We start from the raw sequence: 18,120 nt of genomic DNA on the forward strand, positions 1-18,120 counted from the left end.
GTGGGACGGATATTCATGCGGGATGCGGGCCGGATATACGCGGGACAGATATTCATGCGGGACGGATATATACGCGGGACGCGGGCCGGATATACACGCGGGACGGATATTCGCGGGACACGGGATGGATATACGTGGGACGGATATTCATGCGGGATGCGGGCCGGATATATACGCGGGACGGATATATACGCGGGACTTGGGCCAGATATTCGCGGGACTCGGGCCGGATATACACGCAGGACGGATATAAACACGGGACGCGGGACGGATATGGACGCGGGACGGATATACACGCGGGACGCATATACATGCGGGACGTGGGACGGATATTCGCAGGACACGAGCCAGATATTTGCAGACCTCGATTTATAGGCTTGCACTTTCAGGTGATTGGACATATCCCCCGGGGGCGTACCCCTATAACCTGACCCCACCCCTTTAGTGCTCAGTTAGTCCTATAGCCATCAGCACTGATCGATTGGGAAAAACCCAACAGGGTGGCTGTACAGAAAGCGATCTGTAGATTGACATCTGTACAACCAGCCTGCCCATACATGGATCGAAATTTGGCAAGTTCAGCCACGACTGGCCAGCTTTTGAGTGCTGGAGGTGTCTTAGCTTTTAGAGTGTAAGCTCTTGAGATCAGTTGTCTTATCAACCTGGAAATACTGGATTTTGAATTTAGCCTCCCCCCCCCCCCCACATCACTGCTCTCAGACAATTGGCTGCAAGCACTGAACAGATCTGTCATTAGATCGGCTTCTGTCAGACAGACTGCTGTACACACTGACTGGATCTGTCATTAGATCGGCTTCTGTCGGACAGACTGCTGTACACACTGACTGGATCGGTCATTAGATCGGCTTCTGTCGGACAGACTGCTGTACACACTGACTGGATCGGTCATTAGATCGGCTTCTGTCGGACAGACTGCTGTACACACTGACTGGATCGGTCATTAGATCGGCTTCTGTGGGACAGACTGCTGTGCACACTGACTGGATCGGTCATTAGATCGGCTTCTGTCGGACAGACTGCTGTACACACTGACTGGATCGGTCATTAGATCGGCTTCTGTCGGACAGACTGCTGTACACACTGACTGGATCTGTCATTAGATCGGCTTCTGTCGGACAGACTGCTGTACACACTGACTGGATCGGTCATTAGATCGGCTTCTGTCAGACAGACTGCTGTACACACTGACTGGATCGGTCATTAGATCGGCTTCTGTGGGACAGACTGCTGTACACACTGACTGGATCGGTCATTAGATCGGCTTCTGTCGGACAGACTGCTGTACACACTGACTGGATCGGTCATTAGATCGGCTTCTGTCGGACAGACTGCTGTACACACTGACTGGATCGGTCATTAGATCGGCTTCTGTCGGACAGACTGCTGTACACACTGACTGGATCGGTCATTAGATCGGCTTCTGTCGGAGACTGCTGTACACACTGACTGGATCGGTCATTAGATCGGCTTCTGTGGGACAGACTGCTGTACACACTGACTGGATCGGTCATTAGATCGGCTTCTGTCGGACAGACTGCTGTACACACTGACTGGATCGGTCATTAGATCGGCTTCTGTCGCACAGACTGCTGTATACACTGACTGGATCGGTCATTAGATCGGCTTCTGTCGGACAGACTGCTGTACACACTGACTGGATCGGTCATTAGATCGGCTTCTGTCGGACAGACTGCTGTACACACTGACTGGATCGGTCATTAGATCGGCTTCTGTCGGACAGACTGCTGTACACACTGATTGGATCGGTCATTAGATCGGCTTCTGTCGGACAGACTGCTGTACACACTGACTGGATCGGTCATTAGATCGGCTTCTGTCGGACAGACTGCTGTACACACTGACTGGATCGGTCATTAGATCGGCTTCTGTCGGAGACTGCTGTGCACACTGACTGGATCGGTCATTAGATCGGCTTCTGTCGGACAGACTGCTGTACACACTGACTGGATCGGTCATTAGATCGGCTTCTGTCGGACAGACTGCTGTACACACTGACTGGATCGGTCATTAGATCGGCTTCTGTCGGAGACTGCTGTACACACTGACTGGATCGGTCATTAGATCGGCTTCTGTGGGACAGACTGCTGTACACACTGACTGGATCGGTCATTAGATCGGCTTCTGTCGGACAGACTGCTGTACACACTGACTGGATCGGTCATTAGATCGGCTTCTGTCGGACAGACTGCTGTACACACTGACTGGATCGGTCATTCGATCGGCTTCTGTCGGACAGACTGCTGTACACACTGACTGGATCGGTCATTAGATCGGCTTCTGTCGGACAGACTGCTGTACACACTGACTGGATCGGTCATTAGATCGGCTTCTGTGGGACAGACTGCTGTACACACTGATTGGATCGGTCATTAGATCGGCTTCTGTGGGACAGACTGCTGTACACACTGACTGGATCGGTCATTAGATCGGCTTCTGTCGGACAGACTGCTGTACACACTGACTGGATCGGTCATTCGATCGGCTTCTGTCAGACAGACTGCTGTACACACTGACTGGATCGGTCATTAGATCGGCTTCTGTCGGACAGACTGCTGTACACACTGACTGGATCGGTCATTAGATCAGCTTCTGTGGGACAGACTGCTGTACACACTGACTGGATCGGTCATTAGATCGGCTTCTGTCGGACAGACTGCTGTACACACTGACTGGATCGGTCATTAGATCGGCTTCTGTGGGACAGACTGCTGTACACACTGACTGGATCGGTCATTAGATCGGCTTCTGTCGGACAGACTGCTGTACACACTGACTGGATCGGTCATTAGATCGGCTTCTGTCGGACAGACTGCTGTACACACTGACTGGATCGGTCATTAGATCGGCTTCTGTCGGACAGACTGCTGTACACACTGACTGGATCGGTCATTAGATCGGCTTCTGTCGGAGACTGCTGTACACACTGACTGGATCGGTCATTAGATCGGCTTCTGTGGGACAGACTGCTGTACACACTGACTGGATCGGTCATTAGATCGGCTTCTGTCGGACAGACTGCTGTACACACTGACTGGATCGGTCATTAGATCGGCTTCTGTCGGACAGACTGCTGTACACACTGACTGGATCGGTCATTAGATCGGCTTCTGTCGGAGACTGCTGTACACACTGACTGGATCGGTCATTAGATCGGCTTCTGTGGGACAGACTGCTGTACACACTGACTGGATCGGTCATTAGATCGGCTTCTGTCGCACAGACTGCTGTACACACTGACTGGATCGGTCATTAGATCGGCTTCTGTCGGACAGACTGCTGTACACACTGACTGGATCGGTCATTAGATCGGCTTCTGTCGGAGACTGCTGTGCACACTGACTGGATCGGTCATTAGATCGGCTTCTGTCGGACAGACTGCTGTACACACTGACTGGATTGGTCATTAGATCGGCTTCTGTCGGACAGACTGCTGTACACACTGACTGGATCGGTCATTAGATCGGCTTCTGTCGGAGACTGCTGTACACACTGACTGGATCGGTCATTAGATCGGCTTCTGTGGGACAGACTGCTGTACACACTGACTGGATCGGTCATTAGATCGGCTTCTGTCGGACAGACTGCTGTACACACTGATTGGATCGGTCATTAGATCGGCTTCTGTCAGACAGACTGCTGTACACACTGACTGGATCGGTCATTAGATCGGCTTCTGTCGCACAGACTGCTGTACACACTGACTGGATCGGTCATTAGATCGGCTTCTGTCGGACAGACTGCTGTACACACTGACTGGATCGGTCATTCGATCGGCTTCTGTCGGACAGACTGCTGTACACACTGACTGGATCGGTCATTAGATCGGCTTCTGTCGGACAGACTGCTGTACACACTGACTGGATCGGTCATTAGATCGGCTTCTGTGGGACAGACTGCTGTACACACTGATTGGATCGGTCATTAGATCGGCTTCTGTGGGACAGACTGCTGTACACACTGACTGGATCGGTCATTAGATCGGCTTCTGTCGGACAGACTGCTGTACACACTGACTGGATCGGTCATTCGATCGGCTTCTGTCAGACAGACTGCTGTACACACTGACTGGATCGGTCATTAGATCGGCTTCTGTCGGACAGACTGCTGTACACACTGACTGGATCGGTCATTAGATCAGCTTCTGTGGGACAGACTGCTGTACACACTGACTGGATCGGTCATTAGATCGGCTTCTGTCGGACAGACTGCTGTACACACTGACTGGATCGGTCATTAGATCGGCTTCTGTGGGACAGACTGCTGTACACACTGACTGGATCGGTCATTAGATCGGCTTCTGTGGGACAGACTGCTGTACACACTGACTGGATCGGTCATTAGATCGGCTTCTGTCGGACAGACTGCTGTACACACTGACTGGATCGGTCATTAGATCGGCTTCTGTGGGACAGACTGCTGTACACACTGACTGGATCGGTCATTAGATCAGCTTCTGTGGGACAGACTGCTGTACACACTGATTGGATCGGTCATTAGATCGGCTTCTGTGGGACAGACTGCTGTACACACTGACAACGAAGAACAAAGCAGAAGACAAAGAGGGAAGGATGAGGTCTTCATTAGGGAGGTCAGAGATACCACCTTGGGTAGAACGATACGATACTTTGTTCTTGTGAAGAATGAGGAATGGTTCCTTACTAGAGAGTGTCGCTGATGCAAGAATTCATCTGACAGACGTGATAACTACCAAGAAGGCCACTTTTCAGGAAAGATAATCCAAAGAGTTCCCCGGTGGGTTCAAGAGATGGTTTCCGCAGAGCAGAGAGGACCAAATTAGAACCCCAAAGAAGCTCAGGGAGCTATAAGGGCGGTGAAATCGGAGAGACATCTTGAATGAAGGTTTTCAGGAGCGAGAGGTTTGTGCAACAAGATGGACAAAACCTGTCCCTTAGGGATGCCCTCAGGCAGATTTCAATTAGTTTGAAAGAAGAAAGCGATGAAGGGTTCAAGTTTTCACCTCTATTTTGTAACCCTTTGAAACCACCGATTCAACTTTCAGGTCTGGGACGTCTGTAACATATGTCCCCCCCCAACTCTCAGTAATGAGGGCGCCACTCCAGTGTGAAGAGGGTGTTGGGATGGACTTGGATGGTTTTGTGTTCTAAGTCTAGGTTTTGGCTTTGAAGAAGTCTGAGGAGAACGATGGGGCACTCTTCTTTCTGAGGAGGTAGAAGACATCGTGGAATCGGGTTTAGGAAGCCTCCATCGTGGAAGAAGTACTTTTCCTCCTCTGATGAATTGCCCCAGCAGACGTCCTCCTGCAAAGGGCATACATGTCAGGCCGTGTGTAAGCAGCTTTGGCTAACCAGACTTTTCCTGTAACATTCTGTACATATGGATAAAAATCTGCTACAGTCATGGCCAAAAATCTTGTCGTCCCCCCCCCCCCCCTAAACTTCTGTCAGATAACGCCCCACTTCACCCAGAAAATTGCTGCAATTACAAATGTTTCGACATTCTCATGTTTATTTCTTGTTTTGTATTGGTGACACAAAAAAGTGGAGAAACAACAAAAAGCCAAACCTAGCACATTACACATAAAACCCCAAAAATGTACTGGACAAAATTATTGGCACCCTCCATGTAATAAAAGTGAATATATCTCAGCGTCCAATCAAATAAAAGTCCTCAATAAGCGACCCCCCGGGACTTCCTAATTCTTCAAAGTTTGTATATTCTCAATGACTAAATCTTGTAAACGATGATCTCCTCTTCAACCCTCATATATATATATATATATATATATATATATATACACCACACAAAGTGCATTGCCTTTGTCTCACAGTGAAAACAAACTACAAAACACTCCCAATAAATGGCTCATAACCAACAAACACCCCACCAAGTGTCACTCCACGCGTGGTGTCCGTAATTCCTACTCTTACCCTCTAGGTATAGATTGCTCGCTCAAAATGATTTCCAAGACGTGAATGCTTCTTCCAAAATTCTTCCTCAAAGACAAGCATTCCTTCCAAGAGATTGAGTTGCAAATAGTGAGATGTTATACGTGACTTCCAGAATGTGCCACACGGTGCGCCCTTTATACCAGACCACTGACCACCAGTCTTGTGAAATCATAGATACTCCACCACCATACAGTCCACGCACCTTACCCAACAAGGGAAACAGGCTGTAAGCAATTGGGCTCCTCTTCAACCAATATCACTCTTCTCTCTCCCGTCACAATAATTGCAGGATGTACATCAGAGCTGGTACAAAATAAAAGGACTGGACCTCTTCCAAAATGGCCGCTGCACAACTTCAAGCTTTGTGTCTGACGTCAGTACCAGACGCGTTTCGTCATTACGACTTTATCAAAGGTCGTAATTACAGGCTGTCCCGGCTCCAGCACGCAGGGTCCAGATACAGTATCTCTTGGCCTTCCGGTTGAAATGACCAATACATGCAGAGAAGAAATCTGTCCCATCAGGGCTAGGCATTATGGGAACATGAGAGAGCTTTTTAAAGAGACACAGGGAGGCACATACGTCACATAAGGACACTAGCAAAAAGGTGGGGCTTAGCTAAGCTGGGAGGGGCTTGGCAGGGATTCCTGCCTTCTCTTTGGTTAGTACCCAGTATTCAACTGAAGGTGGCAGCATAACCTAACCTGTCATGAATGTCAACGACCTGTAATGAGCGAATAGGAATGAACCTTCCGGGATCAGCTCTGACCTCTTGTGATTGGCCGTTCTTCCACCACCAGTCTCCAGGTTACCTCTTGTGATTGGCCGTTCTTCCACCACCAGTCTCCAGGTTACATGAAGAGTTTTATTTTAAACAAAATGAAGTTTGCAGAGAATTCTGAGTTTCTGTACCTCAAACAATCCTTGCTTCTTAATCAGAGAGCTTCCTTCTAGTGTCCAGAAGTAGAGATGGGATTTCCCGCAGGTCACGATGATGTTTGTGTCTGTGGGATGGAAGTCCGCTACAAACACCGCTTCATTGGAACACTGGAAAGGAAAAGAGGAAACGGCTGAACCACAACGTGCTTTTACTACAAAGAATGAAACCATCAAAGGCAGAAAAACAAAACAAACGGGTTACATTTAGTGAAAAGTGTTCCCTTTCAGTTAAAGCCCACGTTTAGACCAATATAGAAATCAGCACAAGGGATATACTCCCTTCAGCGTGACGTGTCCCTTGTACTGATGTGTACTAGTAGAAATCTTCCTCCCCACCCCCACCCCTTCTGCCATAATCCTCCAGTACAGCGGGGGTTAATAGAACTAAGGAAGCTGTCAGAGGCACCAATCAAGAGTTCCTGACAATGCCCGCCCTTTCCACCCAGCTCCTCCATTCATAGAAGCCAGTACTACGGACTCCAAGAGTGAAAAGTTATCTATGAATGGGGGGGGGGGGGCGTTAACCTTTAAATTGTCCACTCCTCTATTCATGGATCATGTTTCATTCATAGACTCTGTAATACTGGCTTGTATGAATGGAGGAGCTGGGCGGAAAGGGCGGGCATAGTTAGGAGCTCTTGATTGGTGCCTCTCACAGCTTCCCTTGTTCTAATAACACCCGCTGTACTGGATGATTATGGCGGCAAGGGTGGGGGAGGGAAGTTTCTGCTAAACCAGGTCACATCACACTGAAGGGAAGTATTATCCCTTGTGCTGATTAGATTTTTAGTAAACTTAGGCTTTATCGAAGCCTCCAATCCTTTGAAAGAACCAACAAGGAGTTCAGGAGTCGGCGCATTCACGTTCAATTTTCACAGCAAAAGCCATCTGACTCTCTGGATCTACTAATGATTCTGCCTTGCAGTCTCCATTCACAGAATTCTATACTTCGTATCATCGTACGCTCTGCGTGAATCGCCAGACCTGCTGAGCTGCTTAACCCCTTGGCAGCCACAAAATGTACATCAGAGTTGCCTTGCCCAATAGAGAGGGAATGTTCATCTACATTTCACAGCTAGCAGTCACCACCCACCAACGACACAAACCAATCAGAGAAGTTCCTGATCATGTGATCATGACTACTATGGACATAGTTCTCACATGCAAGCTGGAAGGTAACTTTAGAAAAACTGCAGATCTCATCGCAGCCTGAAGATGGCAGTGCGCCTCTGTCTAAAAATGGGATTCTTAAAAACCGTTAAAACACAAAAATTGTATACAGATATATATATATATACACGTGTGTGTGTTTACAGTGTTGTCAGTCATTAATAAAAGACTACATTGTAATGAATGTCCCTCAAAAAGTAACCTATTTACTGTAAGTAGGAAAATGAATCTATAAATACATATATTGCCCCAAGTATTGGGCGGCCGGCCTCTCCATGCACGACTTAATGGCCCCCCAGTGTTAGTCCGTAGGGTTCAATATTGAGTTGGCTCCGCCCTTTCCATACACATGACCTTTAATGGCCCCCCAGTCTTAGTCTGTAGGGTTTAATATTGAGTTGGCCACGCCCTTTCCACCCACATGACCTTTAATGGCCCCCAAGTCTTAGTCCGTAGGGTTCAATATTGAGTTGGCCCCGCCCTACTCACGCACATGACCTTTAATGGCTTCCCAGTCTTAGTCCGTAGGGTTCAATATTGAGTTGGCCCTGCCCTTTCCACGCACATGACCTTTAATGGCCCCCCAGTCTTAGTTCGTAGGGTTCAATATTGAGTTGGCCCCGCCCTTTGCACCTATAACAGCTTCAACTCTTCTGGGAAGGCCGTCCACAAGGTTTAGGAGGGTGTCTATGGGAAGGTTGGACCATTCTTCCAGAAGCACATTTGTCAGGTCAGGCACTGATGTCGGGGGAGGAGGCCTGGCTCGCAGTCTCCGCTCTAATTCATCCCAAAGGTGTTCTATTGGGGAAAACTGGACATCTACGCTTCAGTGACCTCTGCTCATAAAAGGGTTAAAAGTTAATCCCACCTGAAACTAATCTTTCTTGGTTTTGCATTCTTGCTGGCAAATGGGGGGAGATTTCGCACCGACATCCCATGTAAGGGGAGATCTCCCACCGGCATCCCATGAAAGGGGAGATCTCCCACCGGCATCCCATGAAAGGGGAGATCTCCCACCGGCATCCCATGTAAGAGGAGATTTCACACCGGCATCCCATGTAAGAGGAGATTTCACACCGGCATCCCATGTAAGAGGAGATTTCACACCGGCATCCCATGTAAGAGGAGATTTCACACCGGCATCCCATGAGGAGATTTCACACCGGCATCCCATGTAAGAGATCTCCCACAGACATCCCATGTAAGAGGAGATTTCACACCGGCATCCCATGTAAGAGGAGATTTCACACCGGCATCCCATGAGGAGATTTCACACCGGCATCCCATGTAAGAGATCTCCCACAGACATCCCATGTAAGAGGAGATTTCACACCGGCATCCCATGTAAGAGGAGATTTCACACCGGCATCCCATGTAAGAGGAGATTTCACACCGGCATCCCATGTAAGAGATCTCCCACAGACATCCCATGTAAGAGGAGATTTCGCACTATGATGATCACCACTGTACAAGGGACGCTCTAGTTTGCACAGGTTTGGTTTTCTAGGCATTGATATTTGATTATTATTGCTGAATGCAGCTCCGGGTGTCAGATCCTCTCGTCGTGCCATTTTCTACATTCTAATGTATGCTGACCTGGAGATCGGGTTTCTTCTAGGAGGGGGCCCCTGAGACCTCAGAACGATTTCCAGGGCTCCTCTGGGGTAGGGGGTTGAGGAAGGCTGTGGTAGATGTTCCTGAGTACTTACTGTATGTGCGTTGTGACTAGGACATGCATGCCCCTCCCCCCTATCATTGTACAGCGCACAGGCCTCAGATTCCACATTTGGAGGTGTCTAGATGCAGCACAATGATGCCGTACAGATAGAACCTTCTGTGCACCTCTTACCTTCACATCGGACAGCTTCTCCTCCTTCTGCCAGTCCCACATGGACAGCACGTGGTCATTGGAGTCATCCACCGCACACAGGTTTCCTCCTCCATTCTAAAGAAAGAAGAACATAAAGTGGTGACAGGAATCCCCAAAGAGCGTTGGATCCACAGACAGTTCATCAGTGAGGGTGCAGAGATGGCAATCCAGGAAAAGTATCTAAATCCTCATCTATTCATACATTGCAGCTCAGCAGTCCCTGGCGGTGGTGACTGCATTACTTTTATCACCGGTCACCCTTCCTGTCCTAGTGGGACAACACTCACTCCCAGACTGTATCTATGGAGGAACAGCATTGTCCCCAAAGGACATGAACTGTGCTAGAACTACGGAACACCTCCCTTTCTGCATAATGACATGGGGGTGTTCTGTAGTCCAAAGAGATGACCCAGACAGAGCTGATAACACCGCTTCAGCGTGCAGAAGAAGTTACAAGCTCACTAGATTTCTGGCAGAATCAACAGATTTTGGACTTCTTTACAGGTCATCACTTCCAACACAAAGCGCCTGTCCCAGCAGAAGGAACGCCTCTGAAGATGCAGAATATTGTCCTCCCTTTACTCCAGCAGGAATGGATCTATGGTGACATGTTCTGCCGATGAGAACACGCTGTGCCTAGGAAGAAACATGTCAGCAGAGGAGCGCTCCCGGCTGGCTCCTTCAATAAAGGGGGGGATATGATTCTGCTCTTCGGGGGGCACCATTCCTGCTGCTGATATAATTGATTGGGTGGAGATGAGCCAACCCCCGAGATGAGATTGTGGAGTGAAGCCGGATCCCACCAGGAGCACCATGGGAAATATCGGACAATGAAAGTTAAATGATGATTTCTATGGCCACGCCCACTTATCTGCGCTGACTAAAGAGACCTTTACTTTTGGCTCTGCATTGGAAGACATGTATGTATGTATGTATGTATGTTCTTTTATACATGTATGATGTACTTTGGGGGTCTATTGGAAAACCCTCCAAACACTATCAGTCCCACATGATTGGCCATCACAAGCAGCCAAAGGAAAATGACGCAGTCAGACATCGGCTTCCGCTCGGACTTACGGATTTGGAGAAAGCCACACACGTGACAGCGCGATCAAAGTATCCCATGCCGATGACGTGTAGCGTGTTGAGCGTTACAGAATCCCAAACGCGGACGTGTGGCGGTAGTTGCTGGAAAAAACAAAAGACGATAATGACTCACCCGGATCACAATGAATTTGTAGAGGAGCATCATGGGAAATGGCTAATCTATACATATTGTACTCTGTGAACAGAGGAAAGGCTTTCTGCATGTGATGTATGACAGATTGGGCGCCGGCTGAAAGGTTCATACAACATATCATTCCTTCATTATAGAACTTATCACACGTGTCATTATGTGGCTGGAGAACCCGACGGCACAATTCCATGACAGACCATTCCCCCCACATACCAGCACCATGAATAGTTAGATTTCCTGAAACTTCCCAACTTCTCCGATTCAAACCCCCCAACTAATTTATCTCCAACCAGACCTCCTACAACCCGCTCTCCTGTGGGCCTCTTCTAATTCCATGGCCCCCCTGGCTTGGCTCCCTTTCCTGTGCTCTCACCTATTCTGAAATAATCATTTCCTGAACCATCGGGAGGCGACACAGACTTCTGGGATACGTATTGTACTGAATGGCGATTCTTTATATATGGGGCAGTCTCCATATGACGTACCACAAGGTCTCCTTCCACAAGGTACCATCGTCTCTACTTTTTTTATCAAATAAAAATTTACTATATAAAACATCTTTCTCATATTATTGGTGGCATTGTTACATCTATTGTGTTATTATTGTATTTAACAACCAAACTTTGGTCCAATGAAAAGCACTAAAAGAGGAGTGGAGGAGAACCATGGACACCTGGAGTCTGCTGACCTGCATTGGATGCTAATCTGCAGTCCAGTACCTGCCCCGCCACCCATCGTGGGAGTCTCAGCGTGGATCTCCACCCCATCATGGGAGTCTCACCGTGGACCTCCACCCATCATGGGAGTCTCAGCATGGCCCTCCACCCATCATGGGATTCTCAGCATGGACCTACACCCCATCATGAGAGTCTCAGCGTGGACCTCCACCCCATCATGGGAGTCTCAGCGTGGACCTCCATCCATCATGGGAGTCTCAAACCCATCCAGCGTACTACAGGTCCCAGCCTTCCAAATCCAATGCTCAAATCGCTGTGGGGATGGGATGTGGGAGACAAATCTCACAGTGAAGAATAGCCAGGGGATCCTGCAGCTATACGGGAGAGAGAGCCAAAGCAGCTTGGGAAGACAAAAGGATCAGCAACGCGGGATCTTTGTCAGCAATATACAGCTGTGTTGAAAATACTAGCCGTCACACATCACTAACCAGATCAATCTCTGTTTTTGGTGGAAATGATATTTCTACATGGCAGATAATTTCCTAGCAGGTGTAGTAGAGTCATAGAAATCCAACAGACCCGACAGTCATGACATGCATGCTGCTGATTCTGTGTCATTGAATCACTCATTGAAAGGGGCGTGTTCACAATAATAGCCGTGTGGAGTTCTATTAGTGAGGTCATTCATTCTTTGATAAACAGGTGGCAATTATTGCCCTTATTTAAGGAAGGAAGGCAGCAAATGTTGGACATGCTGGTTACAGTGCATTTCTCTCTGAAATTCTGAGGAAAATGTGTCGTTCCAGACATTGTTCAGAAGAACATCGTACCTCGATTAAAAAGTTGATTGGAGGGGAAAACATATAAAGAAGTGCAGAAAATGATCGGCTGCTCAGCTAAAATGATGGCAAATGCTTTAAAATGGCAACCAAAACCTGAAAGACGCGGAAGAAAGCGAAAAACTACCATTGGAATGGATAGAAGAATAGCCAAAATGGGGCGGACTCAGCCAACAATCAGCTCCAGGAAGATGAAAGAAGGTGTGACGTTCCCTGTGAGGACTCAGCCAACAATCAGCTCCAGGAAGATGAAAGAAGGTGTGACGTTCCCTGTGAGGACTGTTACAATTAGAAGACGCCGATGTGAAGCCAAGCTATCTGCAAGAAGTCCCCGCAAAGTCCCACTGTTGGGAAAAAGACGTCCTGAAGAGGTTACAATCTGCCAAAGAGCACATTGACCGGCCTAAAGAGAAATGGGGCAACATTCTGTGGACTGATGGAAGTAAGATTGTTCTTTTTGGGTCTAGTGGGCGGAGACAGTTTGTCAGACGACCCCCAAACACTGAATTCAAGCCACAGTACACTGTGAAGACCGTGAAGCATGGTGGTGCAAGCATCATGATATGGGGATGTTTCTCATACTACGGTGTTGGGCCTATTTATCGCATACCAGGGATCATGGATCTGTTTGAATCCATCAGAATACTTGAAGAGGTCATGCTGCCTTATGCTGAAGAGGAAATGCCCTTGAAATGGGTGTTCCAACAAGACAACCACCCCAAACACACCAGTAAACGTGCAACATCTTGGTTCCAGACCAACAAGATGGACGTTATGGAGTGGCCAGCCCAATCCCCGGATCTTCATCCAATAGAAAACTTGTGGGGTGACATCAAAAATGCCGTTTCTGAGGCAAAACCAAGAAATAGAGAAGAACTGTGGAATGTGGTCCAATCATCCTGGGCTGGAATACCTGATCACAGGGGCCAGAAGTTGGGGGACTCCATGCAACACAGATGTACAGCAGTTCTCAGAAACAGTGCGACTACAACCAAATATTCATGAAGTCATTCAAAGGAAAGCAAAATCTTCAAACATTTCTCAGTTTATATATTGAATGTTGGAGTTTGTAAAGAAGAATACAAACACGGCCATTTTTTTGAACCGTCTAATATTCACTTTTCTTCCATTTTTTTAGAGGAACAACACAAATTTGATGTATTTTTCTTCATGTTGTGATTTGGAATAGAATGTGTCGTGTTCCCAATGCATTTGTGTGGATGGAAAGAAAAGCTATTAGAAGGATTTGCAGCTTCAGTCACTTTTTTCATCACACGGATATTATTTTGAACACAACTGTATGTCATTTCATTTAAACAAATAATAGTACACTGGCGTGTGTGGCTGCTGACAAACGGCTCAGATACAACGTTCAGCATAGAAGTGACATTGAACTGTGTTCGGTACACGGCTGTTGTAAGTTCACTTCTATGCTGACCTTTGTATCTGAGCCGTTTGTCGAGAGGTCGGAGAATCCCTGTCCCATTTGATGCTGAACCTGAATGCTGGAATTTCCAATTGTAGTGTTCCTCACCTTGAATCACCTTGGTGAGGATACCATCCCCTGGAACCAGACCCCTAAAACTGAGAAAACCTGCCTGCCAATCTTTCACACCTAGAAAGTACACTGAAACAGCTCTTTTAGTATGGAGAGGGTTAGGCATGAGCGGAGAGCAAACAGACAACCCAGGTAGCATTGATGGGGGGGAGGAGATAGGGGATATACAAGTAGGCACCCTTCATATCCATAGAGGCCAAAAGGTCCCCTGGCTGAAGAAAAGCAATGATTTATCTGGCAGATTCCAAACAGGACTTTGAATCTGAAGGAACCTGCAGAGGATCTTCAGATCTAGAATGGGATGAATGTCTCTCTTTGCCTTGGAGACAATGAAAAGGATGAAAGAGAACCCATGAGGCCTCTTATTTTCTGAAACCGGGGCCTCCTACAAGAGGAGCTGCTGGAGGGTGGAGGCAAGTAACGGAACCCAATTTTGTAGCCCCTGGAAATATCATTCTGTGCCCCGACATGCATAATGTCCTGCTCCTAAATGGTCACATAGGCTGTCAAGTGCCCTCCCACTCCGACAAGTGGGGGTGCACCCCCTCATTGAGCAGAGTTTGCTCCTGGACCTGGCAGGCTTGGACATCCAGATCTTATGGCAAAAATGTGTGCCAGACTTGACTTCGACCCAGTGGCCTGCAAGAAATGAAATTCTTGTTTACTTTAGGAACCAAAGGTTTGCCTTCTTCATCTGGAGTCTACTCTCTCCCCATAACTTCCTTGATGTAAGGCAGGCTAAAGATGACACGATTCTCCTTCCTGCAACCATGCAGCTCTGTCCATTGAAGGGTATCCTCACCAGGTGTTTCTTGCAGGGAAGTTCCGCAGACCTACAATTGAACCAAAAGTTTCTTTGCATATGTACTGAGGAGGGTCATCCTGGATATCCAGTGGACAGCATCTGCTACATCATCCACACAAGAGCACATGGCTACCGGTAAGATCTCCAGCTCATGGGAGGATGGAGAGATCCATTAAAATGGACCCATGCCACAGCTAGTGGCTGACAGAAAAACATGGTCACCATGGCAGGTTGCATAGCAGAACTAGTCGAAGAAAACTATGCTTTGAAGAAGACTTCTAACCTCCCACCCAAAGGGTCCTTAAAAACAGGGAAATCCAGAACAAGAACCATTAAGGTCTTGTTAGGGCCACAGCAGGGATGGGCCATTTCTTTAGGAACTGCTCCTCAGTAGGGTATTGCTGAGAAAACTCTTGGGAGGGACAAAGTTTTTCTCAGGGTGTGAAAAGATCACCTAAAGGGGGACAGAGTAGGAGATGAGTATACAGGTTGGGGTAGTGAGTTCCATAGAGAAGCTGTAGAGAAGTCCTGGAGGCAAGGACATGAGAGGTGATGAGGGAGAGGGAGAGAAGAGGAATTAGGACCTTACATTTTATAACTGGCTGGACAGAAATACAAATCATCTGCTAGGTAAGACGGCTCGAACATTTGAATTATGTATTTAACCAATCGCTTAGAGTCCAGTTGATGACGCAGACCCAATGACCTGGCTGGAGTTTGCTCAGTGAGTGGTCCTGCCAACATCCTTCACATGAATAACAAAGGAGTTGGGCAACTGTTGGATGCACAGCAGCTGTATCCAATCAGGCACAGGCTCTGTCCGTGTATTCGGCAGCCGCTGTCATACTACAATAACCCAGCAGAGGGAATCGTCCATTGCTGCTGTATAGTGTAGACAGAGGAATTGGTTAGATTTCATTTTGGTTCAAAAAACTCTATCAGTGTATGGCCAGCTAAAATCTACGGATGGTCATATTCAAAGTGCTGAAACTCCAGAACATTCTTTGCCATGAATGACAGACAAGCAAAAGATCAACGTATCTAAATGGAAATACAGCAAAATATAAGGGACGAGCCAATGATCACGCTCCGTTACATCGAACATTAACTCAAAAGCAGCATTTCCTAGACAGTCTCTATAAATCCAGGACATTCCCTACCAACCCGGGGCATTCCCTACAACCTTCGAACATTCCCTACAACCCGGGGCATTCCCTACAACCTTCGAACATTCCCTACCAACCCGGGACATTCTCTACAACCTTCGAACATTCCCTACCAACCCGGGACATTCTCTACAACCTTCGAACATTCCCTACCAATCCAGGACATTCCCTACCAACCCGGGACATTCCCTACAACCTTCGAACATTCCCTACCAACCCGGGACATTCCCTACAACCTTCGAACATTCCCTACCAACCCGGGACATTCTCTACAACCTTCGAACATTCCCTACCAACCCGGGACATTCCCTACAACCTTCGAACATTCCCTACCAACCCGGGACATTCTCTACAACCTTCGAACATTCCCTACCAACCCGGGACATTCCCTACAACCTTCGAACATTCACTACCAACCCGGGACATTCCCTACCAACCCGAGACGTTCCCTACCAACCCGAGACGTTCCCTACCAACCCGGGACGTTCCCTACCAACCCGGGACATTCCCTACCAACCCGGGACATTCCCTACAACCTTCGAACATTCACTACCAACCCGGGACATTTCCTACCAACCTGAGACATTCCCTACAACCTTCGAACGTTCCCTACCAACCCGAGACGTTCCCTACCAACCCGAGACGTTCCCTACCAACCCGAGACGTTCCCTACCAACCCGAGACGTTCCCTACCAACCCGAGACGTTCCCTACCAACCCGGGACATTCCCTACAACCTTCGAACATTCACTACCAACCCGGGACGTTCCCTACCAACCCGGGACGTTCCCTACCAACCCGAGACGTTCCCTACCAACCCGAGACGTTCCCTACAACCTTCGAACATTCACTACCAACCCGAGACGTTCCCTACCAACCCGAGACGTTCCCTACCAACCCGAGACGTTCCCTACCAACCCGAGACGTTCCCTACCAACCCGAGACGTTCCCTACCAACCCGGGACATTCCCTACAACCTTCGAACATTCCCTACCAACCCGGGACATTCCCTGCAACCTTCGAACATTCACTACCAACCCGGGACGTTCCCTACCAACCCGAGACGTTCCCTACCAACCCGAGACGTTCCCTACCAACCCGAGACGTTCCCTACCAACCCGAGACGTTCCCTACCAACCCGGGACGTTCCCTACAACCTTCGAACATTCCCTACCAACCTGGGACATTCCCTATAACCTTTGAACATTCCCTACCAACCCGAGACGTTCCCTACCAACCCGAGACGTTCCCTACCAACCCGAGACGTTCCCTACCAACCCGAGACGTTCCCTACCAACCCGAGACGTTCCCTACCAACCCGAGACGTTCCCTACCAACCCGGGACATTCCCTACAACCTTCGAACATTCCCTACCAACCCGGGACATTCCCTACAACCTTCGAACATTCCCTACCAACCCGGGACATTCCCTATAACCTTCGAACATTCCCTACCAACCCGAGACATTCCCTACCAACCCGAGACATTCCCTACCAACCCGAGACATTCCCTACCAACCCGAGACATTCCCTACCAACCCGAGACATTCCCTACCAACCCGAGACATTCCCTACCAACCCGAGACATTCCCTACAACCTTCGAACATTCACTACCAACCCGGGACGTTCCCTACCAACCCGAGACGTTCCCTACCAACCCGAGACGTTCCCTACCAACCCGAGACGTTCCCTACCAACCCGAGACGTTCCCTACCAACCCGAGACGTTCCCTACCAACCCGAGACGTTCCCTACCAACCCGAGACGTTCCCTACCAACCCGAGACGTTCCCTACCAACCCGAGACGTTCCCTACCAACCCGGGACATTCCCTACCAACCCGGGACATTCCCTACAACCTTCGAACATTCACTACCAACCCGGGACATT

General features: G+C 48.5%; 1 protein-coding gene across 11 annotated transcripts in view; it reads right to left on the reverse strand.

Moving 5' to 3' along the window:
* LOC149428763 (echinoderm microtubule-associated protein-like 1) overlaps nt 1-18,120 on the reverse strand; it is a 182,217-nt gene that overhangs the window by 29,839 nt on the left and 134,258 nt on the right. For all 11 annotated transcript variants that reach the window (XM_089667022.1, XM_089667028.1, XM_089667027.1 and 8 more), the window contains 3 exons: nt 11,029-11,139; nt 9,931-10,026; nt 6,885-7,019 (listed from right to left, as the gene is read on the reverse strand). In XM_089667022.1, the coding sequence (XP_089523148.1) occupies nt 6,885-7,019; nt 9,931-10,026; nt 11,029-11,139 (342 nt within the window). The remainder of the gene's footprint in view (nt 1-6,884; nt 7,020-9,930; nt 10,027-11,028; nt 11,140-18,120) is intronic.

The sequence above is a fragment of the Staurois parvus genome, unplaced genomic scaffold (genome assembly GCF_062004578.1).
Source record: "Staurois parvus isolate SC_StPar_1 unplaced genomic scaffold, SC_StPar_1.0 ptg002978l, whole genome shotgun sequence".
NCBI lineage: Eukaryota > Metazoa > Chordata > Amphibia > Anura > Ranidae > Staurois > Staurois parvus.